Below are 27,662 nucleotides of genomic sequence, written 5' to 3' on the forward strand. Positions count from 1 at the left end.
TAATGTAACTTATAAATAAATAATAAATTTAAAAAAATTATTTCTCCATCACATTTGCACTTGATTGCACTTGTGTCCCCTTTAACAAATGACAGACTGTTGGCTTTTATCAAAAGGAAAGACATGGTTACATAAAGTTGCTTTAAACAAGCTGAGGGTTATGCTGGGTCATCTATTCAGCTGTTGCCAAAGCAGTTTTTCTGGTCTTTTTTGTGGCATTTTGCTTTGGTTGGATGGGTGACAGTACGGAGTGACAGGAAACAAGGGGAAATGGAGAGGGGGGTGATGTACGCCGATCGTGGCCAGTCTAACTCAAACCAGAAACTCTAGTGACATGTTATACATCTTACTTACGTACGACCAGGATGACCCCGCTTTCTATAAATCGTTTCAGGAAAGGAATGCACGTCCTCGTAGTTGAGCAGCATGTCACGTTTTTGACATCAGTCTTTCTTAACACGTTCTGGCTTTTTCGAATCTCGTTACTGCCGTACATGCGTTGGCCTATTGCAGATCTTGCGTGGTGATCTCAGCGCTGGCTGTAGCTCGGCTATGAATGAGCAAAACTTCTCTGAAGTCAGTGTTTATGGAGGGCCCCGTTCTCTCGAAGGGGAGAACCAAAGTTAAATAAATACTTGCTCCATCCTGTCTGCATTAAGGGCCTGCACACATGGCTTTGACGTCAGTGTGACATTAAACAGGGTGGGGTGGCCCAGCCGGCTCTGACAGGCATGAGCACATGCTCGCATACACACATTCTTCAAAAGCTTACTATTAAAATCTGCTTTTCTTTTCATGATGTTTGTCTATCTTGTGATCTTTGTTAGTTCTTTCCTGCTTTCTTCTCTTTCTTTCCATGTGAAATTTGAGTCTTGTGTCATTTGCACAGTATACTGCCCGGTCTTTGTTGGCACCATATGCAAAAACACTTAAATTTCCTTCTCACAGTATAAGACACCAACACGCGAGAGGTTCATCTCTGGCTTTTTGTTGCTTTTTTTTTTTGTACTTATCAATCTTGCAGTGTTTTTGGCACAATTTATTTGCAGACTTCTCCTGCAAAATAACCAGCCAGGTGCAACTGGCCATCATCACACAGCGTGTACAATAGCCAGTCCAACATTTGACTTCAACATTTGTCTTTCCTGGCCTCCTTTGTTTGTGTATTCAGTTTTCCTGCAACTGTATGTGTGGGTGTGTGTGTGTCTGTGTCTGCGCCCTGCAGCCCCGCAACAGGTCTGTCAGCATACCTGTCCTCAGCAACCTGAGACCAGCATGATCTTAAAAGATTTGTACCCACAACATATCCAAGGAGCTCGAGTCAAGCAGACTGTTTTAACACAGTCAAAACTGCATTCTTTATTGAATGTGTGTACTGCTGTTGCATGTCCAAATAAATCTGGACAGTTTGTTGTCTATTGGATGTTGGGTTTCACACTGACCATTGGACCAAAGTCAAAAAATGTCAGTGTTTTATAAACAGAAAAAAAAGCAAGTTGTTGTAGAAGCAGAGGGATGAGGGTGTTTTTGTAGCATTCAGAGTGTGGACACTGTCCATTTTGAAGGTATTCGACCATCATGGACTCCTGTGTGTTTGTGCTCAAGCTGTCACATGCCGCTGCCAAACCAGCTGGTGTCTGGTGAACTTTGGGGCAGAGGATTTCCTTCTCTGTTGTTGTAATCAAACTGCCTAGGTTGGTCACTCACGCTTAGGCTAGCTAACAATTTGATGTAATGCACTTGTGGGGAAAAAACAACACTGTTGATGGTTTTAAATCCACTGACTGTGAAACCAGATTGGTTGCTGCTTTTTTTTTTTTTTTTTCTGACAGATTTTTTTGTCATAGCTAAGTATTTTTTGTATTATTGAAACATGAAGAAATGTGCCTGCTTTTTTTTTTTTTTTTTTTTTTTTTAAAGGAAAAAATAGACCTGCACAGACTTATCAAACATGAATACTGGCCTCTATTCTCCCTGTTGACTGCCATTGTCCTGGTTTATACCATCAAATTTCCATGTTTTTATATCTGGTAATCACTTTCATAAATTGATCTGAAGCTTCAGAGCATCTATCCTAGCACAAAAAGAGCACAAACATACCCCCCCCCCCCCACCCTCTGCTATTCTAAACCATTCTAAATCCAATCTATTTCAGGAATGGTGAGAGATTACGACACTTATACATATTTTAATTTTACCAACAAAGTATCTTCATAGTTAGAGATCTTCACACATAGTCATAAGAGTTGAGTGTGGTGTTGATCGTCCATTTGTACCGGGCCAAAACTGAGGAAAGGAGGTTTTTAAAGATAAGTAGACTGCTGTCTATTTGCATGATTTTGGATAACAGTCAGTCCAGAGGCAGATAGGAAATGATTAGAGGTGGGAGTTCCTTACATTCCTACTAGAAAAAAAGATTGCTGCTGGTCTCTAAAAGCTGGCACCATGAAATTGCTGGGCTCTAAAGCTGGAACCTCTGACGTCAGTGGCTGTGGGTGGGACTATTCATAGATTATTCACAGATAGAACTCACACATCTGGTCTACCATGATTTTTTTTTCCTCCCCTGTGAAATTCCCCAACCTTTGTTAGCAACTCTGTGAAATCTGTGGGCTGGTTTTTAATGGGTACCGTGGCACAACTGGGACATCACAATGGTGGAAATTGGGATGTGGGGATTTGTGTGCAAAACCATTTGCTTATCAGAATGCTCCACATATGATAGTTGAGAGAGAGCAGGGGAGGACAAGCATCAAATGGCCTTGGCAGGATTAGAACCCAGGCCTCTACAGTAGCATTGTGGTCACCTGCTCAACCACGTGAACTATAATGGCAATGTTTAAATTTGAGCAAGCTTTCCAGTTTGAAGTAAACATTTTAGTAAAAATAATATTGGCAGAACTTAAAGTAGTGCAATGAAAAGCTTAGTCTTTCTGATCCACGGGCACAATATCAAAGGAATTGCATTTTCATAAGACCATAAAATAGAAATCAGTGTAAGTGCATTTGAAATGTTATAATCAGCAAATATTTGTGGTTGTGCATTTTTGAAATGTTGCTCAGCAATGTTGATTGCAAATTTTGAGTTTATAAACATCTGTCTGAGTTTACAGACAGATGTTGTAGAATTTCCTCCTCTCTCATTAAGTATGTGTATAATGCTGTTTTGACAGGTTGGGACATTATCCACACTCTCTCACCTTTAGCAAACATCAGGAGCTAGTCCACGTTGGATGCATACTTACTACTAGCATAGTATAAGTGTGCAGTGGGCAGGATACATCTCATTTGTCCACTGTTAATTAAAAGTTTCTGCTATATTCTTACATTGACTTAACTCGAAAATTTATGGATTTTGTGTGAAGGATCTGGCTGAGTGTTGACCATTTAATGGCTGGTGTGGGCTAGGGGCAAGATTTTGGGATGAGGAGGTCATGAAACAAAGGGGTTTCCAGATGACAAGTTCTGCAGGCAGTCACATTGTTTCCCATTTTGACTTCTTTTCCTCCCATTTCTCTGCATTCTTTCACACACACACACACACACACACACACACACACACACACACACACACACACACACACACACACACACACACACACACACACACACACACACACACGTGCGCACAGACACACATACACACACGCACCCCTGCTGCTATTGGAATGAGATTCCTTGTGAAATATATGTAGTGACTGGGGTCCTCTGGAGAGTGCTTTTGTATCTTGAGATCATTTACCACTCATATCAGGGTCATCAGATCTGCCAAGACGATTGCATAAAAACACTGTGTGTGTGTGTGTGTGCGTATGTTTATAATACCTTGTGGGGACAATTTTCCTGACATATACTACGTTGTGGGGACCAATTGCTCCTTGTGGGGACTGGAACCTTGTCCCCACAAGGGGAAACCCTGTTTTTGGGTCAGGGGTCAGAGTTAGGGCTAAGGTATGATTTGAGTTTAGGTTAGGGTTAGGGTTAGGGTTAGGTATGTGATGGTTAGGGTTAGGAAAAGGGTAAAGGTAAGGTTTAGGCTGTAGAAATGAATGGAAGTCAATGGAAATTCCCCACAAAGATAGCAAAACACACTTGTGTGTGTGTGTGTGTGTGTGTGTGTGTGTGTGTGTGTGTGTGTGTGTGTGTGTGTGTGTGTGAGAGTGTGTGTGAGTGTGTGTCAGTGTGTGTGAGAGAGAGAGAGAGAGACAGAGACAGAGACAATATGTGTGTGTCCCATGATCTTTGAAACTGTCAACATTCTTCACCACATGCCCTGAAATGATGCATGGAGGCGACTAGTGAGATGAACCAGTTGCCCCTGCCTCTGATCACAGCAAGGTCAACATGCACGAGCTTATACACACACACACACACACACACACACACACACACACACCTGACTATATGCCTGTATGTCTTCTTCAAGTATTTTATTTTATTTTATTTTATTTTAATACTTTGAAGTCATAAAGAGCATTAAAATCTTATTTTCTCTTGTGAAAGGTTTTAATTTATTTCATTCACTTTCTAAAACAATCTCACTGGAAGGAAACCCTCCCTTTATTCTGATTGGCTGCCCCTTGTGCTCAGTAGGTTTGAACAGTAGGTGAGTGGGGCTTATGTACTCACAGCAGCCCTGCTTTTATGTTTGAGTTGAAAATGCCACTGTTATAGACACCAAGTGCAATATTAAAGTAGATTTGGGCTGACGGGGAAACTCTCCTTTTGTGTCTCAGGTGGAGGAGGAAAGAGGAATGGTCGCAGCAAGAAATGGAAGGAGATGCTAAAACTCCCGCACATCAGCCAGTGTGAGGAGCTGCGTCGCACCATCGGTAAGAAATGGGTAGTGCGTGCGTGTATGTGGGTGTGAGACAAAAAGATAACTTGCCATGCTGTGTCGTTGGGGTGGGCCTGACTCTGTGAGGAAATTCAGATTGGACTTCCTTCCTGTTTCTACCCGTCTCCACCCACAGTTACAAGCAAAGGGCAGGAAACCCTGTGTGTTTGTGTGCATGGGGCTGAGATGGGGAGTCTCGTTGCATAGTTGTTTCTGAATCTCAAGCTCTCTGTTAACATTTCTCATATGTCTGTTCACATATCAAATTAAACCATGTTCACCCCTGCTTCCTTCCCTTTCCAACCTCCAGGTCTAACTTGAAAGTACCCCCCCCCCCCCCCCCCCCCCCATGGTTCCCTGAATGCCACAGCACAAGTGTGTGTGTGTGTGTGTGTATGTAATAGTGCGTCACAGCTATCTTTGCCAGAGATTGCAGCGCTACCCTCCCCCACATACTCGCATACCCTCCCTCTTTTCTATCTCCATGCCATTCCCTCCCACTATCTGCATCTCTCTTTCTCTCTCTTTCACTCTCCTTCACTCTTTCAGCCACTTCAGAGAAACATAAGAGTGGCAGAACAGGAGAGTTGTGGAGAGCACAAGTGGAAAACAGAAACGGAGAGGGAGAGAGGGTTTTCACAATGAGAGAAAAGCTCTTGTAAGGGTAGGAGAGAATAAGAGGAAGGCAGAGACAAAGATGTAGGTGCACATGTTCCCTAAGGAGATGTCTTATACTCAGTGTTGATTGCACTCGTTGTGTTGTCTTCATATCTTCCATGATAGAATTAATTATCATAACCTTGAAAATATCAAATCTCCACGCAAACCCTCCACCTTTTTCTCTGATTATTCTGGCCTAGCTTTGTGCCATCTCACCCTTTTGTTCTCATCCTGGATGATTTTCACGTCCACATTAAAGACAATGACTGTAAAGTCGCCATAGAGTTTCTGGAACTGCTACAGGGCTTCAGCTTTGCACAGTAGACCAACTTCCCCATTCGCAGTCATGGCCACATCCAGGAGCTGGTTGCTGTACAATACACCAGCTTTCCAGCCTCAATCTAATGTTCCCCGACCACCTTAAAGTCACTGCAGACCTGGACAGCCTTTCCCTTGTACCTTGAGAGAAATAGAAAATATCTTCAGAAATCTCAAATCTTGTTATTTTATCTTTTATCTTGTTAAATTACCTTTATCCTGTTCCCTGGTGGAGATTATGAGAGGCATTGTGACACTCCTTACTAACTACTCAGAGCCAGTGGCTCAGTTTAAAACCAAAACCCTCTCATTTACACACTCACTTTCTTTAATATGAACACAAAGTTTACTAAATGAAATCCTGTGACTGCCAACATGAAAGACTCTCCAAAAACACAAGTCCTTAACTGTGAACTGTTTGCTTTAACATTCAGTTACCTGGCACTTTCGGACAACAGTACCTTTATTGATCTGCTAATTGTTAGATGCAGTATCCCTATTTTCAAACTGATGATGACCAAGCGACAGGATTCTTCAAAGTTGCTCTCTCCTCCTGGAGTGTTATCTCAAAATACTTTTAAGACTACACTGATCTGTCCATGTTCAGATCACTACTCAAAACTCATATAAAAAAACCTACATGATATTCTTGATTATTTGTTTTAATCTGTTAGTTTCTATGATCATTTTTAACTTTTTTCACAACCTTCTTATGTCTGGACAGATGTGGATATAAGCTGCAGCTTAACTAGTCAGTACAGGCATAGAACTGGAAAGCAGTAATTCTGGTAAATTAACGTAGAGTGTCTTTGTGTAACCTGAAATTCATCCTATTATTATTATTATTATTATTATTATTATTATTATTATCACCTAGGAGCATGGTATCCAGCACCTTGAATATAAAGAAGTACTGTGGGTCAACAGCTCTTACTTATTTATTCCTGTTTTAATTTGCACAGGATTCTGAAAATGGGCCGTGTGTGTGCGTGTGTGTGTGTGCGTGCGCGCGTGCATGTGTGCGTTTGTCCGTGTGCGCTCATACAGCAGCTGTTAAGGTTTGTGTACGTCACTATTACATAGATGCTATTACGTAATTTCCCTATCACACTGAGTGCAAGATCAAAATAATCCTCCTGTGGTTAAACACACAGGTGTGTAGTTATGTGCGTGCACACATACACATATACAGAAACACTCACACATGCCTGTCCGCAGTGCAGGCACAGTGGACAGAATACAGTGTAGCGACTGATAGCAGAGTCTTTGTTGTGTCTTGATAATGTCACGCATTTGACCTTAGCCTTGACAAGTGAGCGGTAATTCTTGGAAGCTTAGATTACATTATGTGGGCTGCAGGCACTTTGTCTGCCAGCTTTAGACCTTTCTCTCCATCTCTCTTCCTCTTTGTCCATCTCTTTCTCAAATTTCTCTCCTTTGGTATGGTTAATACATATAGCACACAGGCAGCTTTTAAGTTTGATCATTGTAAACACGTTAGCCTGTTAAAATGCGCTCCTGACAGCAGAGGTATTCTTGATGGAGGTTTAAAGCATGTGTTGCATAGCAGCAGTTGAGCATTGGCCATGCAGGTGTCTGTTTGTACACAAACGCAGGCATGCACTCATGCAGCTATTGAACACACTTGTGGGCATTTATCTGGCTGTTCACTGTCTCACTAATCCACTCTGTCTTGGTCTAAATTGGAGTTTTGATTGAGTTGTAATTACAGCTGTCTTCGCTGGCTCAGACAGTTAGTATCCCATGGTACAGTGCTCCCTCCCCTTACTTACCAGTCCCATTTTTTTTCTGACACCTTACCATCTTGCACGCTTTCTCTCTCTTTCCCAATCTGCTTTCATATTTGTTCGTATTCAAGAAAAGGGATCAGTTTATCATAGCCGAAGAACCTTTGTCGGAACCTTTTACAAAATGCAGTTGGGGAACACAAAAAGTATGATGAGTAAACGTCCTCATAGAAGGCTAAATACAGAGAAGGAATATGCAAAATAAAAAAAAACATTTATGTGCTTCCATGTGGTCATTAACAATAATTACTCAGCTGTATTTAGATATAGTTAGTTTTCATCCTAGGGTGGTGTTGTGGTTAGCACTGCTGCATCACAGCAAGAAGGTCCTAGGTTTGATTCCACCTTGGTCGGGGTCTTTTTGTGTGGAGTTTGCATGTTCTCCCCGTGTCTGCGTTCTCCAGTTACTCTGGTTTCCTCCCACAGTCCAAAGACATGCAGTTAGTGGGGTTAGGTTTATTGGTGATTCTAAATTGCCCATAGGTGTGAATGTGAGTGTGAATGGTTGTCTGTGTTAGTCCTGTGACAGGCTGGTGACCTGTACAGGGTGTACCCTGCCTCTTGCCCTATGTCAGCTGGGATAGGCACCAGCCCCCCAACGACCCTGAACAGGATAAGCAGAAGAGGATGGATGGATGGATATCCACATTACAGTCAACTTGAATCCATAGTAGTTGTTACATTTATGATTTATGTTTTTAGAAAAAAAATTACTTGTTTAAAAAAACTAAAATCCTTCATTTCTGGCTTTGCATTTTTAAATGTAAGTTATACAAGTTAACAAGTTATGACTCAAACTTACTGAAACTACTTCCTTCTATTTAAATGGGAAGTTCAATCCAGTTTAATATTACATAGCACCAGTTCACAATAACAGTCATCTCCAGACCCTTTTTGTTGTAAGGTAAAGACTCTAAGAGAGACAACCTCGACTTTCAGGTGATCCCCTATGAGCAAGCACTTGGCAACTGTGGGAGTGAAGAACCCCCTTTTAATAGGAAGAAACCTTGGCCAGAACCAGTCTGAGGGAGGGGCAGCCTCCCTCAGACTCAACTGGTTGGGTGAGAGGGAACCTGGAAAGACCACGAACAACAAACAGGACAAAAAACAAACTATGCAGATAGAAGGCACAAAGTTAATTAAAACCGCAAGCGGTGATATCGGGCCCTCGCACTCCCTGCGCGTCGACCCGTGGCGCTCGTCGACCCGTGCCGCACTCGGAGGTCTTGTGATCGTGATGGTGTACAGAAGGTCTGTAGAAAGTTGAATTCTTTTATAGGAAAAGATATCTTTTGCTCTCGGCATAGACGCAATGGAATATTTGGGGGTGGGGTCACGGCTCCAGCATGCAAAATAGGGCATGGGTCTGATAGACTGTTTTGATCAGGATGATGTCAAGAATGTTGAAACACATTTTCATACATTTCCGAGAAACTAAGTTTGTGGATGCTATACAAAATTTCATTTGCTTCTGTAGGGGGCGCTCTTGCAGCTACGTATAGCCTTGAATCCATAGTTATGGGTTCAGAGTGGCTGTGTACATGAGTGATTACATTTTCAGGCAGATCGGGCCAAGCATGTACGAACACGTGCCCAAACAATTTTGGTCGCCATTGAGAAAAATGAAAGCCAACTTCAATGGCCTGGTGTGACAACACCGTTTAATATTTTGTCAAGATTTCCACAATATTTGATGGGCTGTTTGTCTAGATGATCTGGAGCCAATTTGGTCTCACTGGCTGAAATGCCCTAGGAGGAGTTCATTCAAATAGCAGGCCTGAAAATGGCAAAAATTGACAAAAATTGACACTTTCAATTGAAGATGCTGGACTTCCTGTAGGGTTTCCAGTATGGCTCCAAGAGACTTTTTTGTACGTCTTAGGATGTTACATGAGTGTGCAGAATTTCAGAGCTGTAGATAAAATGTAGCTCTGGGGCTAGCTAAAAAACATGCTATTTTATGATATTTCAAGCTGCCAGTAGGTGGCGCTGTAACATTTATGGACTTTATGCATATCAATGTGTTCAGGGCAGGAGGCTTATCAAATTGATGAGGATTTCGTAAGGAATGGTGAAAGATAGTTTCATGCATTTCAGAGCAAAACTAATTATGTGGACGTCATACAAATTTTCATTTGCTTCTGTAGGGGGCGCTATTGCGCCTACAGTCTTGAATCTGTAGTTATGGATTCAGCCTGGGTGTGTACATGAGTGATTAAATTTTCAGCCTGATCAGACAAAGCATGTGCGAACAAGTGCACAAACAATTTTGGTGGTGAGGGAGAAAAACGAAGGCCAACTTCAATGGCCTGGTGTGATAAGGCCATTTAATATTTTGTAAAGATTTCCACAATATTTGATGGGCTCCTTGTCTAGATGATGTGGAGCAAATTTGGTCTCACTGGGTCAAATGCCCTAGGACAAGTTCGTTCAAATAGCAGGCGTGGAAATGGCAAAAATTGACACCTTCAATTGAAGATGGCCGACTTCCTGTAGGGTTTGGGGTATGGGTCCAAGAGACTTTTTTGTACGTCTTAGGATGTTACATGAGCCTGTACATTTTCATACATGTAGATAAAACGTAGCTCCGGGGCTACTCAAAAAACTTGCTATTTTAAGATATTCCGAGCTGCCACTAGGCGGCGCTCTAACGTTTATGGACTTTATGCATATGAATGTGTTCAGGGCAGCATGCTTATCACACCACTGAAGTTTGAGCCAGATTGGGCAAGTTGGCTTTGAGTTACAGCCATTTTTGTGTTCATGGCGAATCATCGAACTTTGCCGTCCCATAAGGGTCACGCCCTTTTGTCAAAAACTCACAGTTTTGAAAACACAGTAAGTCCAACTTCTTAAGGCTTTCCAGGTGAAATTTGAGATGGTTCTGCTAAACCACCTTGGAGCTGGACCTCCAAGTGTAAAATATGACATTTCCTGTTCCCACTAGGTGGCGCTGCGACTGATATTAAATATTGTCATATGTATGTGTTCAGGGGGGCACCGTCATCCTACTGGAGAAGTTTGATGCACATTGGATCATGTAGGTATGAATGAGAGGCAATCAAAATTTCATGGCGAATGATCAAAGTTCAAAGGGGCATAAGGACCCCTCCCCCTTGGCAAAAACTCACCATTTTCGAGATTTAGATTCCCCTGGGGGTGTAGGTTAGACAAACCAAATATGAAGATGATAACGTCTAAAACCTCTGAGTTATTAGAAAAAGTGTGAGGGCTGCAAATCGCCAAATTTGCATAAGTAATTCAAAATGGCGGACTTCCTGTTGGGTTTAGGGCATGGCTCCAAGAGGATTTTTTGTGCGCCTGGACATGATATACATGTGTATGAAGTTTCATTCATGTACGTGAAACACAGCGGTGGGGCTCCAGTTTAGGGGGCGCTAGCGAGCCATTTGGGCGCGCCCTTGCCCGAGCCCATTAAAATACTTAAATTTTCACCAGGTGTGACGCATGTGCAAAGTTTCATGAGTTTTTGAATATGATAAAGCCCCCAAAAAGCCAATTCATTTGCCTGAATAATAAAAAAAAAAAAAAAAAAAATAATAATAATAATAAACGAAGCAATTACAATAGGGCCTTCGCACAGTTCGTGCTCGGGCCCTAATAACATCCAAGTGAATGTGCAAAGGGATAGAAAAGTACTGTTACCAAAGTGTGCGTGTGTGTGTGTGTGTGTGTGTGTGTGGGGGGGGGGGGTAATAATTCCCCTCCGTTTATTCATAAACAGATTTGTGATGTGTTGAAAATCTGTGGATGTGCACAGCAAAAATTACACAATATAACTGGTGTAAATTTGCTTTTTAATTAAAGAAGTTTGAGAAACTTACTGAGTACAAATGAAATGTGACACAATCACTTTTCCTAATTTCAGTAATCACCCAGAGAAACGTGAATCATTTTGCCATCAGTCAAGAAAGGGGGAAAAAAAAAGAAAATGCTTTCTATACAGTTTCACAATAGTTTCTGTGGCCTTTTTCTTACGCAAATTGGATGTTGTCACCTTAAACAGTCAGCCAGTTGTGCTATGATTCAGCACAGAACTGCCACTGGAGCAGCAGGCAAAGCTCGTAATTGAAATGAAAATGTCCTGAAGTACTTGGAAAACTTCTCAGGCAAGACTGGAAACTTATCAGAAGGGCCTTTTGTAACCTGATGTCTTTTACACCCGTCTTTGCAATGATATTCCCTGGAGGTAAAAATGTCGGATATTTGGTGGTAGAAGAGGAGAAACTAATAACTGAAATTACTGTAAAGGTAAATTTCTTCTGAAAAGATTATTGAATTTTCTGGATGACAGGAGGGAATTTCATGTTTTTCCTTTACATGACTGTACTCCCTAATCTAATGTTTAGTGAGAAATTAAGCAATGAAACAGTGGCTTAAAAACACTTTACTTACCTTTGCATGGTGATCTGGGTGACGGGTTTGCAGACATTGTTTAAGATTTGTCGTGTTTTTACCCGAGATAGTGGCCCCACATGGTTTACACATCGTTTTGTTTGTCACAACATCAAAGGACAAATGTGTCGATACATCGGCTCTTCTCTTTCTCTCTGATGACTTTGTTTACATAACTTAGCTCTGTTGGAAGTAACGACAAATCAAACGCTAGTTTGGCCTTCCCGGGTTTAGAGCAAATTGTTTTCATTCGTTGACGGAAGTGTCAATTAATTTCGTCATTGTTTCTATCATTTTAGGTAGTTATCGTCTCATTATCGTCATGAAAAAAAGGGTTGTTCAAAGAAATCAACGCTGTTTCAGACATGCCCAGGCTGTTTTGCACACTATTGAACGTGAATGCATGGCATTGCTATAGCGATGTGACATTTTTATACTACATAAAAATTTAGACCAGTATTATCATGGACGATATTATATGGCACAGCCCGAGGTGTTTGTGATCCTTGAAGCCTTTCAGTTAAGTGAGATGTGATGCAGCACCCTGCGTACCGTAGCAGAAATTTTACACCCTTTTAAAAGTAAACACCAAAGCCACTGAAACAAGGAAAAAATAAAATGTGTTGATTTCCACATCTGGGACTGAGCTGCGAGAATGTCTTCACGGCTGCTGTGAGGAGTGCTAATGTATTCAGTTGTCTAAGAACAAGAGATATCTAAAGATTGGTTGTATTCTTTGGATCTTTTAAAGAAGTAAAAAAAAAAAAAAAAAAATCTGAGTAAAATATAAAATAAAGAATTTGTTTTTCAAATTCATCCTCTGTCAGCACCACTACCACCACTTTACAGTAAAGCTTGTTATTATGCTGATGATATAATGGTTTATTTAAACCAACTCATTAATTTATTAATTATATTCTTTTCATGTTTTTTATCCCCCTCTTCCCTCTAAAGGTGGAGGAGTATCTTTCCCTGCGTCTGTGGACCAACTTCCTGTGGTTCACATTGCTCATTTGCGAACCCAGGTGCTCAATAAAAGCCACTTGTGCTCTCTTAATCGTATGGTGTCAGTAACCTCTTCAGTGATTGTCAAGAGTAGAGAGAGCCACATTTTGGGATACAAATATCATACACAGCTACGCCATTGTTCTCCTCCGGCCAGACCACTCCACTCCAGAGTTTAAATAAACTGCTCCAAATACTGTTCAAATGCTCTAAAATTGCCTTCATCAGCTGTGAGTGTGAAGGGCTTTCCCCACTCCCGCATAGAGCTGATCTGATAGGGAAACACCAAAGCAGGCCTCCGAAGACTTGGTGATCAAAGATGAAAGATAATGTCTGAAGGCGAGTGTAACACAATCCAGTAAAAGTTTTTTGTGAAAGGGCTTCTGTTGGTCAGATTTAAAACACAACAGCCTCATTGTGTAAAGGGAAGTAATAAAAAAAAAAAAAAAAAAAAATCATATCTCTACTCCCTTCTGTTTGCCGACCAAACTGATAAGTTAGGTGTTGTGGTCATGTAAGTGGTGACTTTGAATGGGGAGCGCTGAACTGCAGAGCAGAAGTAAATCCTGTGTAATAAACAGTGCAGCAGGGAGGGCTGTTGCGAAGATTTCATTTACTGTTGGAGGTTATCCTGTAGCTGTCACCACTCAGAAATTTCCATCCCTAGAGTCTCTCTCTTCCTCTATCCACAAGTGCACATGTGTATGTGAATGTGTGTGGCCTCTTTTTGTTTGTATGTTTATCCTGCCTGTGTGCCTGTGCATCCTTACTGTCAACCAATGATGGAACAAGAGGAAATATGACTCAAATGGATGCCATTAGGGCTAATAGGGCTGGGGCCAGCTGCACAGCAGAAACATGTGCATTGAAAATATGCTAACACATGTACAGAAAATGCAGATCTGTGACCCCATACTGTGTTTTTTTCCATTTGTTTAAACATTTTTTAAGCAGTTTACTTTTACTCACTGATGTGGAGGCTGGATTTCTTTAAAGTTGGTAGCAAGGTTGCAAATGGGCAAAGGAAAAGCCCCATATCTATCTATCTATCTATCTATCTATCTATCTATCTATCTAACTCGATTTATCTGGATAATAACATATTTTAGTGTAATCTTCACCTACTTTAAATAGCATACTCTTTGCTAAATCACCTGTATTCACATTATTCACTTTATTTGTTTTTAGAAATTCGCTAGCTTAGCTCAGCTAGTAGCTTAGCCCTTAGCCGACTCACTAGCAGCATGGCTTCTTCTCCTGTCTCTCCTGCACTTTCCTGCTCTGGGTGTCACATATTTAGTTACTCCTCGGCCTCCTTTAGCAGTAACGGTACTTGTAATAAATGTAGTCTGTTTGTAGCTCTGGAGGCCAGGCTTTCTGAATTGGAGACTCGGCTCCGCACCCTGGAAAATCCTGTATCTAGCCAGGCCCCTGTAGCGGGTGCGGACCATGGTAGCTTAGCCGCCGTTAGCCTCCCAGCAGATCCCGAGCAGCAGGGTAAACAGGCCGGCTGGGTGACGGTGAGGAGGAAGCGTAGTCCTAAGCAGAAGCCCCGGGTACACCACCAACCTGTTCACGTCTCTAACCGTTTTTCTCCACTCGGCGACACACCCGCCGAGAAACAAACTCTGGTTATTGGCGACTCTGTTTTGAGAAACGTGAAGCTAGAGACACCGGCGACCATAGTCAAATGTCTTCCAGGGGCCAGAGCAGGCGACATTCATGGAAATTTGAAACTGCTGGCTAAGGCTAATCGTAGATTTGGTAAGATCTTTATTCACATCGGCAGTAATGACACCCGGTTACGCCAATCGGAGGTCACTAAAATTAATATTGACTCGGTGTGTAACTTTGCGAAAACGATGTCGGACTCTGTAGTTTTCTCTGGGCCCCTCCCCAATCAGACCAGGAGCGACATGTTTAGCCGCATGTTCTCCTTGAATCGCTGGCTGTCTGAGTGGTGTCCAAAAAATGACGTGGGCTTCATAGATAACTGGCAAAGTTTCTGGGGAAAACCTGGTCTTGTTAGGAGAGACGGCATCCATCCCACTTTGGATGGAGCAGCTCTCATTTCTAGAAATCTGGCCAAATTTATTAACCCTCCTAAAACCTGACTACCCAGGGTTGAGACCAGGAAGCAGAGTTGCAGTCTTACACGCCTCTCTGCAGCTTCTCTCCTCCTGCCATCCCCCCAAAACCCCATCCCCATAGAGTCGGTGCCTGCTCCCAGACCACCAAAAACCAAAGCTAAAATCAGCAAAAAACTATTTAAGCATAAAAATTCAAAAACAATAAATAATACAGCTTCATCAACTGCACCAAAAAATAAAACAATTAAATGTGGATTGTTAAACATTAGGTCTCTCTCTTCCAAGTCCCTTTTAGTAAATGATTTAATAATTGATCAACGTATTGATTTATTCTGCCTTACAGAAACCTGGTTACAGCAGGATGAATATGTTAGTTTAAATGAATCAACACCCCCGAGTCACAGTAACTGTCAGAATGCTCGAAGCACAGGTCGAGGAGGAGGATTAGCTGCAATCTTCAATTCCAGCTTATTAATTAATCAAAGACCCAGACAAAGTTTTCATTCTATTGAAAGCCTGACTCTTAGTCTTGTCCATCCTAATTGGGAAAATCAAAAACCTGTTTTATTTGTTATTATCTATCGTCCACCTGGTCCCTACTCAGAGTTTCTGTCTGATTTCTCAGATTTTTTATCTGATTTAGTGCTCAGTTCAGATAAAATAATTATAGTGGGTGATTTTAACATCCATGTAGATGCTGAGAATGACAGCCTCAACACTGCATTTAATCTATTGTTAGATTCAATTGGCTTCTCTCAAAATGTAAAGGAGCCCACCCACCACTTTAATCATACTCTGGATCTTGTCCTAACATATGGCATAGAAACTGAAGACTTAACAGTATTCCCTGAAAGCCCCCTCCTGTCTGATCATTTCTTAGTAACATTTACATTTACATTTAGTCTTTCTGAAAGTGCTGTAACTAAATTTAAGGATCTAATTCCTTCATTGTTATGCTCTTCAGTGCCATGTGCCAACACAGTGCAGAGCAGCTACCTAAACTCTGCTCCCAGTGAGGTCGATTATCTCGTCAATAGTTTTACATCCTCACTGCGTATAACTTTGGATACTGTGGCTCCTCTGAAAAGGAAAGCTTCAAATCTGCCTGACTCCGTGGTATAATTCACAAATGCACAGCTTAAAGCAGATAACCCGAAAGCTGGAGAGGGAATGGCGTCTCACTAAATTAGAAGATGCTCATTTAGCCTGGAAAAAGAGTTTGTTGCTCTATAAAAAAAGCCCTCCGTAAAGCTAGGACATCTTACTATTCATCATTAATTGAAGAAAATAAGAACAACCCCAGGTTTCTTTTCAGCACTGTAGCCAGGCTGACAAAGAGTCAGAGCTCTGTAGAGCCGAGTATTCCTTTCACATTAACTAGTAGTGACTTCATGGATTTCTTTACAAATAAAATTTTAGACATTAGAGAAAAAATTATTCATAACCATCTCAAAGATTATTCTTCATGTTCGGCTGCTTTCAGCACTGCTGGTATTTGTTTAGACTCTTTTGCTCCAGTTGATCTTTCTGAGTTATCTTCAATAGTTACTTCCTCCAAACCAGCAACATGTTTATTAGATCCCATTCCTACTAGACTGTTCAAAGAAGTCTTTCCAATTATTGATGCTTCAATCTTAAAAATGATCAATCAGTCTTTATTAGTTGGCTATGTACCACAGACCTTCAAGGTGGCTGTAATTAAACCTCTACTGAAAAAGCCATCACTGACCCAGCTGTCTTAGCTAATTATAGGCCAATCTCCAACCTTCCTTTTCTCTCAAATATTCTTGAAAGAGTAGTTGTAAAACAGCTAACTGATTATCTGCAGAGGAACGGTTTATTTGAAGAGTTTCAGTCAGGTTTCAGAATTCATCACAGTACAGAAACAGCATTAGTGAAGGTTACAAATGATCTTCTTAGAGCCTCTGACAGTGGACTCATCTCTGTTCTTGTCCTGTTGGACCTCAGTGCAGCTTTTGATACTGTTGACCATAACATTTTATTACAGAGATTAGAGCTTGCTATAGGTATTAAAGGTACTGCACTGCAGTGGTTTGAATCATATTTATCTCATAGACTCCAATTTGTTGATGTAAATGGGGAGTCTTCTTACGACAGTAAGGTTAATTATGGAGTTCCACAGGGTTCTGTGCTAGGACCAATTTTATTTACATTATACATGCTTCCCTTAGGCAGTATTATTAGAAAGCACTGCATCAATTTTCATTGTTATGCAGATGATACTCAGCTTTACCTATCAATGAAGCCAGATGACACACATCAATTAATTAAACTGCAGGAATGTCTTAAAGACATTAAGGCCTGGATGACCTCTAATTTCCTGCTTCTAAATTCAGATAAAACTGAAATTCTTGTTCTCGGCCCCACAAATCTTAGAAACATGGTGTCTAACCAGATACTTACTCTGGATGGCATTACTTTGGCCTCCAGTAACACTGTGAGAAATCTTGGAGTCATTTTTGACCAGGATTTGTCCTTCAATGCACATATTAAACAAATATGTAGGACCGCTTTTTTGCACTTGCGCAATATTTCTAAAATTAGAAACATCCTTTCTCAGAGTGATGCTGAAAAGCTAATTCATGCATTTATTACTTCTAGGGTGGACTATTGTTATTCATTATTATCAGGCTGTCCTAAAAGCTCCCTGAAAAGCCTTCAGCTGATCCAAAATGCTGCAGCTAGAGTACTGACAGGGACTAGAAAGAGAGAGCATATTTCTCCCATATTGGCTTCTCTTCATTGGCTCCCTGTTAAATCTAGAATAGAATTTAAAATTCTTCTCCTCACATACAAGGTCTTGAATAATCAGGCACCATCTTATCTTAAAGACCTCATAGTCCCATATCACCCCAATAGAGCACTTTGCTCTCAGACTGCTGGCTTACTTGTGGTTCCTAGGATACTTAAGAGTAGAATGGGAGGCAGAGCCTTCAGCTTTCAGGCGCCTCTTCTGTGGAACCAGCTTCCAGCTTGGATTCGGGAGACAGACACCCTCTCTATTTTTAAGATTAGGCTTAAAACTTTCCTTTATGATAAAGCTTATAGTTAGGGCTGGATCAGGTGACCCTGAACCATCCCTTAGTTATGCTGCTATAGGCCTAGTCTGCTGGGGGGTTCACATAATGCACTGTTTCTTCTCATTCACCTTATTTACTTTGTTTATACTCCACTCTGCATTTAATCATTAATTGATATTAATCTCTGGCTCTCTTCCATAGCATGTCTTTTCTCTCCCCTCAGCCCAACCAGTCAAGGCAGATGACTGCCCCTCCCTGAGCCTGGTTCTGCTGGAGGTTTCTTCCTGTTAAAAGGGAGTTTTTCCTTTCCACTGTCGCCAAGTGCTTGCTCATAGGGGGTCGTTTTGACTGTTGGGTTTTCTCTGTATTATTATTGTATTTTTAATATTTTGCTTCCATTCTACATTCCACATTGGCTGCTTTTTCACTCATTTTCATTGCAGTCCTTGTACCTAACCGTTTTCAGATGAATGTTTTTTGTTTGTTAAGACATGTAAAACTGAACTATGAATCATTCATGCATAAACGACACCTAACTCAAGGGATGAACCAGTGTTGTGTCTACACATGACAGACAACTTTGCAAACAACCAATTTTAAATTGTATCTTTAAGCAATTTATTAGCAACCTGTCACCAAAACACTACTGTTCATTGAAGCCTTATCAGAAATGGAAGCATGAAGGGTGGCTGTCAAGAAGCTATTCTTAAGGAAGGGAAGCAGAGAGAAAAGGCTGAGGTACGCCAAATTATGCAAGATCTTGAATGAAAATTGAGAGAAGAGAGGTACGACAGTGAATGTCTACAGCCATCTGTAAAATACGGTTGACACTCTGTCATACTTTGGGGCTGCATTTCAGCCAGTGGTGCTGGGGATCTTATCAGAATTTATGGCATTATGGGTGCCGGGGTGGCTCAGTGGATGAAGCAGGCGACCGTGTACATGCCACATGACTGTGGCGGAGCCGGCCTGGGTTTGGATGAGACCTCAGGCGCTTTACTGCGTGTCTTCCCTAGCTCTCTCTCCCTCACTTTCCTGTCTATCTTCACTGTTCACTATCCAATAAAGGCAAAAATGCCAAAACAATTGATGGAATTATGAACACAGAAAAGTACCCTCACATTTTGATCCACCATGCAATACCGTCTGGGAAGTGTCTGATTAATTTTTCAGCATGAAAATCATCCCAAACACACTAGCAGAAAAACACACAGTGGACCACTATCAGTCATCGATTGGTCTCTGGAGTTTGAAAAAAAAAAGGGCGACTGGACTTCTTTATGTTTCTTGAAGACGTTTCATCAGTTCTGAAGAACCGAAGAAGCTTTCCGGATGAGAGGTGAAACATCTTCACGAAACAAGAAGTCCAGTCGTCCTTTTTTTTTTTTCTTTTCAAGCTCCTGAGACTACTATGACCTGGATGACGGAGAACCTACACAGACAGTCATGGATTGGCCTCCACAGAGCGCGGACCTAACCACTACTGAAGCAGTGTGAGAACGTCCTGGCAGAGAACAGAACAAAAGGCAGCCAACAGCCAAAGAAGAGCTTTGAATGTCCTTCAAGTATAGTCTGAAGAGCCTTCCTGATCACTACTTAAAGAAATTATAAGAAAGCTGCCTGAGAGAATTTAGGCTGTGTTGAAAAATAAAGGTGGCCATACCAAATATTGACTTTCAAGCTTGTTAAAATTGTACAAACTCTGTTTTTGCTTTATACACTGTATTTCCATGTATGCTTGTACTTTTCAGTTAATTGCTGCACCTATTTCCCATTTTCCTAACAAGATATAAAGAAATGAGGGGTGACTCAAAACTTCTGCACAGTATGGCTTCTTTCAAACAAAGTGGAAACTCTTAATCATATACTAAAAATGCACATTGTAAGATTGTGTACATAATTGTTCATTCTTAGAGATGATATCCACCTAGCTTCGATTGCAGGGCCTCCAGCATTTTTTAGTTGGTGGGTTTCTCAGTTTCTTTTGTTGGTCTTCCTGAAAACAGCTTACACTAGTGGCTGTAAGCAACAAGGGTATAGACTTTTTTTTTTTTTTAAAGCAATTTCAATTGTCTTATCTTAAACGGATAGATTAACTATAGAAACTTTTCTTTGCTTAAACATGCCAAGCAATACAAATACAAATCTTTCACCCTATATAGCTGGATGTATCAGTAAGCTAAAAAAAAACAAAAAAACTCCTGCCAGGGCTGCTGGCAGGAGGTTTTAAAGGTCTGATTTCTTGGCGCTGCAGACACAAAAATACACTTCCTATTAAAATGGATTGCTTACAGAGTTGTGCCGTCACGGGAAAAATGTGACAATTTGTGTCCATTAATTGCTCTTTCGGGCCTGTTTCAAGTTTTGCTGTGAGAACTAAAAAAGGCATCCACTTGGTTTGTTTCTCAGTCTTGCTCACAACACAAAGTTAATTCAAATGAAAACAAATGATCTCTTAAGCCCACTAATATAGTGATATAGGCCAGTAGCTTCCAGCTCCCAAAATCAAAGATTATTCATTATTTTTTTGTTAGATTTCACTGGGCAAAAATATGCAGTTGCTTACTAGAATAATTTGATTATTTCCTCCTAGGATATAATTGTAGTGTAATGTCCAGTGTGTAATGTTACATTTCTCCTTCTGTCTCTCCCGTCATCTTCTTCTCAGAGAGGGACTACACCAGTCTATGTGAGAAGCAGCCAATTGGTCGGCTGTTATTCCGTCAGTACTGTGACACGAGGCCAGAGCTGAAGCGCTGCATGGAATTTTTGGATGCTGTGGTAAGACTTTGAGCTCATTGCTGCTACTCTGCGTATTCTCTGATATCCTTATAACTGTTCTTGTTTCTTACAGACCCCCTCTGTCATTTTCTTGTCAGCCTTTCTCTTTCTCCATCTTTTTCACCTTCATATGTCTATGATTTACCCCACGAGACCCTTCTGGATCAGGCCCCACTGAGCACGGAAAAGGAAAGGAAAGTCAGTGCAAAGCCCCCTTGCCTGTTCTTGGCAGTTGTGTGGGGAGGTGGGTGGGGTGGGCGTAGTGGGTGATTAGCGACTTAGAGAAGCTGTCAGGGAGCAGGCTCCTCCCCTTCCTCCATGCCCTCCTCCACGAGGTCAAGCCAACGTCAGAGGCAGGTCCCCTGGGTGAGCAGGCAAACACAGGCCCAAGCTTGTGTCTAGGCCCCTGGTGGTATGCAAGAAGGGAAAACAGGGGAGGCATCATGCTTATTTAATGAGAACCTGGATTCATCTTTTTTTTTTTTTTTTTTTTTTTAGGTAGGCAGACAGGCACGTACATACACGTGCTGGGAGTCGCACATACTTAGTCCGACTGAAAAATGCTTGAAATTTAATAAGCAACTTTTTTAGTCCTCAACATGTGCTACTAGTCTCCCCAAGGACTTTGTGTCTTGGCTGATGCGTAGTAGTGCTGCTCAATCCCATTCGTCTCTCCAGAGTGTGTTTTCAAACAAAACACACGGCGCAAAGCAGTCAAAATCCAGACCATGTCCCTGCGTACAGCCATATTTGACCAAAAGCACAATCTGTGATGGTGCGATGGGGGTAAAAACTGAGGCGTCATCCTGGTAGGATGAAGCACGAAGAAGAAAACAGTTCCCAGTTTGCTGACTTGACTAAAATGGGATGTTCTGTCTTTGCTAACTTTTCATCATTTGTCAGCTGTCTCTCATTTCTTCTCTTCAATAACTCAGCACCTGTCCCTCCATCTCCTCTTTGTTTCAAGCCTTCTTTGCCTTCTGCTGCCCGACTTTCTTTGACCTTATTTGGAGGAGTTTTAAAAATGGCTGAATGAGCATGGCTTGCTGTGGTTGCTAGCACTTCTCTTTTTCTATAACAGGCTATGTACCAGCTAGCTCCTGATGAGAAGAGGAGGGACTGTGGACTGAATGTTTTAGACACGTACTTTAATAATGGGGTAAGATGCACCAACCTGCTCACTTAATTATAGGGCTGGATGATATGGTCACAAATTATTTTGATATTAGTTTATGGTAATACATGCAGAAATGCATCCTAACACTTCCAGATGATCGTCATCTCATTGAATTTTATTCAGTATAATAAAACTGCACCATTGTGAGATTGTGTTAACGCTTGTGGTTTATTTCTCTTGATTAGTTCATTGTTCATTAACTGGACGTCATTTGTAATAAAAATATTACTACTCAGCTATCAGTAAATGAAGTAAACTGGAACCGAAAGGGGCGAATCACGCATTTAACTTTAGCACTTAAATATGTGAACGTGTGCTTTGCCACATACTGTTTTCCCTTTTACTATGTTTTCATCACAACTGCACAAGACATTTATTTTTAAGCGTGCAGTGCTTTGGTTCACATAAGAGTTAATGATCTGACCACTTAAATGAGCCGGACCAAACAGACAGGAAAACTTTAATTTGTAAAGTTTCTTTCAGACTGCACAGGTTCACAAACAGAAAGCGACGAGAACAGCTCTGGTTTAAAAATGTTTTTACATTTTCAACAATCTATGGCCATATTACGCTAACCTCTTAGATTGTATATGTCCTCCTCTCGCTCTTTCTCTCTCTCCATCCGTTTGCCTCACCTCTGTTTTTCTGTCTCTTTAAACCCTCAAGTCGGCAGCCCATCTGCCTGACATACCCCAGGACGTTGTCGCTGGGTGCCGGGAGAGGTTGGAGCAGAGTCCGTGTAAGGAGCTCTTCAATGACTGCACCAAGTATGTTTTCAAATCTAACCTGCTGCTTTTATTTACGTATTTATCAGCATGCATGCACACAGGCTGTGGAGGAAAAATTAAATGGAATTATGTACATTGATTGATTTTTGTTTTTTTTCCTCACGGTTGAGTCTAGCCATCGAAGTGCTGTGGCAGTGTGTGTTTGTGTTTGTGAACCAGTGCTCCCTGTCGCTGCTGATGATGAGGCAGCTGGCACCTGGAATGCCGTAGACACACACACACACACACACACACACACACACACACACACACACACACAGTTGAGCCGAATGAAAGAGCAGTGGGCAGAGAGAGCATCCGGATGGCTGGCATGAAAACAACAACCACCTCAGTGTTCACCGCATACACACACAAACAGGTTTACAAACACAAACGCACACACACTCTTGCAGGTGTTTCTCCTTCCTGTTCTGAGAGCCAGGAGAAGCAAACAGACTGGGGATTATTACCCTCTCGTGTACTTCTTATTGCACATACACTGATATACATACACCTCAGCATTAGTCAGGTATGTGCTCATAATTGTAGTAATCTCCCAGTTATTTTAATGTTGCACTTTTATTTTGCGGTTGTAAATAATAAATAAAATAAATATAATATTACAATAGTAAGTGCAGTGGTAATTATTTTAAACTTGAAAGTGTAATGCATTTTCTTTTCAACATATGTTCTACTCTGATGTGTTGTTATTGCAGTTTTAGTAGTTACTTAAAGCCTGAGATAATTGCACGGTGTGCTGATTGGTTAGCTGATGTCATTGGTTGGTGGGTTTATTTTAGATTCCAAATTAGTGAATTTAGATTGGATAGAAAAATGGTTTGAAAAATGATAACCAGGCTCTCACCAGGAAACCGTACTGTTGTCTTGAAACACTGCATAGAGGACAAACTTTTATCAACCCAAATGCAAAACATGAGTAAACTTTAATCAAGCTTTAATGCTTCGTGACCCGGAAAATCACAGTGTCCAAAATCCAAACGTTAACAAGGAATGCAAACATCCAGAACACACTTAGGAAACTCAGGGAAAGCATTGCGAGGGGAATACACAGCAACATGGACAATGCGACACAAGGGGTGACTCACACAGTGTATACACAAGATAATGAGGGGTGAGGTAACAGGTGGGGAACACAGCTGAAACTGATCAGCAACAATGAGACGAGGGAAGTAAAACTAAATACAAAGCACCACAGAAACATGACTGCCAAAATAAAACAAGAAGCAACAAAACAGGGAAACGCCTAACAGAGACAAAGACTTGACAACAAAGTATAATGGAACACAAGGGAAGTTAGAGTTTGCTTAGAGTAACTTTTCCAATCCTTATTTATCAGCTTTTCTTCCTGTAAGCCAACTTTCTTCTGATTGGCTATCCCTCTCAAACAGAAGGTTTGAATAGAGGATCAGATTTAAAATGAGTCATGAAAGTTTAATATACAACAACACGCGTGATTGTAAGCTTGGATGTTAGTGACTCTGATAGCTTATATTTTTATTATACTATGTTTCTGTTTGCAGGGATAATTATAATCAGCATCTGGAACTATAATTCATATGTTTTCTCTTTTGGTACAACAGAAGAAAAATATATGGAATAAATGCGTTAGGTCAGTATATTAAATCAGCAGGCTTCAAGAAAACAGAGCCATGTTTTCTCACTGCTGACAAAAATCTGAATTTCTGTGAAGGCTGAGCTCATAACCACACAGCAAATGGATTTGGATTGGAAATGCTGTCACTAACCTTTGATTCACTTGACCTTTACCAAACAGGAGCTCAAGAGAAGTGGGGATCATAGCTGGGAAAACACTCAATTATGATCTCAGCATGCGCTCTTGCACATAGTCAGATGCTCTCTGTCACTGTCAGGTATGAAGAACCTTTATGTAAATGTCTGACTGACAGAGCGCAGCCACTTTCACAGATCCATGAAGACAGGAATGCTAAGTTAGCTAGTCAAAGTGGCTGACGGGGACATGCATGCGGTTACCAGAATGTTTTGAGGCAGTGATTAATTTTTCCCAGAAGTTTCCTAGACCAGATGATTTTAATTGGGTATGACGTTTTGTTTAGTTTATCTAAACCTTATTCACATATCTTGATTTTTCTGTGTGTTGGGGAGATTTGCTTGAGGGTTTGGAGGCTGAGTGAGCAATGCAGAGACACAGCAGGAGGTGGTGTGTGAGGGGAAAAGTTGGCGAATGCGTGTGTAGAATAAGTGAGGTGATGCGGTTTGTGTTGGACTAAAACTGGGAACATCACTGGTTATGTTTAAGATGAGCACAACACACACACAAACCTGTACAGAGCCTCTCATCTCAGGTCACGTTCTGATAGGTCAGTTTTTAGCATTGTTGTTGTTCAAAGGGCATCAAGGAGAGCCCGGAAATGGTGAGACAAAGAGGAAGCCCGTGCTTTGTTGATGTGAGAAGCACACCATCTGCTCCATTCAGACGTCTTGACTGGATTCAAAACTGAGCAGGCGATGAAGTGATAAGTCTGCCGGAATGCGGAGCATTGAGGATGAATCGTTAGAAAACCTACAGAGAGTACTGAAAGGAAGGTAAAAGGGAGAATTAGGGGAAAAGTCAGGAGAAGTGGAAAGAAAGCGTGAAGGAGAGCAGGGTAAAACAGCGAGGAGAACAAGCACAAAATAACACAGGCACGTGTCGAAGCCGTGCAGCAGTAGTTCAGATGTTATTGAATGAGATTCCCATCCAAGTTTGGTCATCACTCCTTCCTTCCACTATCATTATTTGTGTTATTCCGTTGTGTAACTTCATATTTTATTCCGATGTGTAATTCTGAACCAAAAGGAAAACCTGTAGGAAAGCATGGTGCTGCACGTGTGAACGTGACTTTTTGGCAGAGCTACACTCGCACTAACACAACTATATGAGCTCACTCGTGGATTTTTATTTTATTTTCTTGTGTGCTGCAGTGGAACATACAGTTATGTCATACCGAGAGTACAGCGTGGCCCATCTCGTGTGTATCATGATGTTTTGTGTATCTGCTGTGTTGACAGAGATCTCACTGCTGATTTTTCTTTCCTTTTTCTTGTCCTCTCCCGCTCCCTTTGTTTAACAAAAGCCATATTGTAGCTCTGTTTATTTCTACTCCCAGTGATGTTTGTCTGCAGCTCTGCCTGGCTCTTTCCTTTCTGGGGCCCCTTTCAGGGGCTCACTGATAAGTGAACGTGGATGAGAATCTGAGAGGAAACATTTCGTTTCTTGATGTATTCAGGCCATTGTCAAGTGACAGAGTGAAGACAGAAGTTGATACATGAGGAGCAAGTTTAATGTAGGCGACTTCAAAGCAACACACTGTTGTATGGGTTTAGGGTAAGGAGTGGGTCAAGACTTTGCCCGGGACTTTAATTAGTTTTAATTAAGATTTTATGTACACAAAACCCTCATAGGCTGAAAAACAACAACGGGCAGATTGATGAAATCCTGTTGACATTGCACTCGTGCAAAGAATTCAAATGGATGTTCACTTAATTTACAGAGCAACTGAGTTTCATAATGACATAACTCGGTTTTCTTTCACACAGCCGAGGGTGCTTCCCCGATGGAAACTCTCTACTCTCATGTCTTTTTTGCCAAGAACAGCTACTCCAGCACCGTTGGTAACCACAGGCAGCTTTCCTTGTCCTCCTTAGTGATGAAGTAATTTTAAAATATGGTCAAGGAAAATCTCCTGGATAAATATGAGCATATCTTTGACATTTGGGTGGCTGTGGAGGAATATCTGCTGTAACTTTGGTTTTTAGTCATGTGTTGTTGGCTGGGGGAAGAGGTTGTGATCACACCGGTCAGCGGTTGTCATGACTGTCTCTGAGTAATTGTTATTTTATTTTTTTAAAGTCTGAGAATGGTACAGCTTGTGTCACATGGGATATGTAATGAAGATGTTTATTGCTCTCTTGATTTGAAGAAACATTTCCTGCTCTTGTATCTGAATGTTTTGCAGCATGTTTGGTATTATAGCTGACTATTAGTTGACATTGAGGGTTATTCTAAGAAACTGATGTGTTGTTTAATAGCTAAATTGTTATTATTTTTTTTAAATTGATGTTTGCATTGTGACCAGTGGTTTTGTATTCCTAAGGTACATCTTTTATGGAAAGTTCAGTTAATTTGGCATCTGATTCCTCTCTCTCTGTTTAAATCATAGTATATAAAATATAGAGTTAGCCACCACGATATCACCCATTGGTCTCTGGATGCATTTCAGAGTCTCAGTGTTGGTGGTTTTTTTTGTCACCACTGTTTTTTTGTTGTTGTTGTCATTTTTGAGAGCCACATTCATGCGCAGACACAAATCCCTGCTAATTAGTGCTAGTTAGCAGACTCATAAAATAAACTTCTTATATGGTGAGTATCACACAGCAAGCCATGTTTTTTTTTTTTTTTTGGTCACATAAATCAATTATAAATTAACACAAAGGCTCAAACACCAAAAATATGGTTGAGGTCTGGTTAGCAACTCCGATTGGTTGAGGTTGGGCCTTGCAGACAGCCATCAACTACAGATGCAAATTTAAGCCTTACCAGCATCTAAAGAGATGAGTTTAAAAAAAAAAAATCACCACTGTACAGTTGTTATTATGGAGGAAGCTGCCCATAGAGACCAAAACATTTTGTTTTGGTTTTTTGTACCAGCCTATAAATGACCTTTTGATGCTTTTAATTTAGGCATTTTTAACACTGGGGTATATGGTGACTGACTCATTT

The 27,662-nt window shown here is 41.1% G+C and overlaps 1 protein-coding gene across 1 annotated transcript in view; it reads left to right on the plus strand.

The window, feature by feature from the left end:
- grk4 (G protein-coupled receptor kinase 4) overlaps positions 1 to 27,662 on the plus strand; it is a 57,247-nt gene that overhangs the window by 8,024 nt on the left and 21,561 nt on the right. The window contains exons 2-5 of the mRNA XM_030728127.1: positions 4,737 to 4,832; positions 20,844 to 20,956; positions 22,038 to 22,115; positions 22,800 to 22,900. Coding sequence (XP_030583987.1) covers positions 4,737 to 4,832; positions 20,844 to 20,956; positions 22,038 to 22,115; positions 22,800 to 22,900 — 388 coding nt within the window. The remainder of the gene's footprint in view (positions 1 to 4,736; positions 4,833 to 20,843; positions 20,957 to 22,037; positions 22,116 to 22,799; positions 22,901 to 27,662) is intronic.

This window comes from Archocentrus centrarchus, chromosome 1 (genome assembly GCF_007364275.1).
Source record: "Archocentrus centrarchus isolate MPI-CPG fArcCen1 chromosome 1, fArcCen1, whole genome shotgun sequence".
NCBI classification, from domain to species: Eukaryota; Metazoa; Chordata; class Actinopteri; order Cichliformes; family Cichlidae; genus Archocentrus; species Archocentrus centrarchus.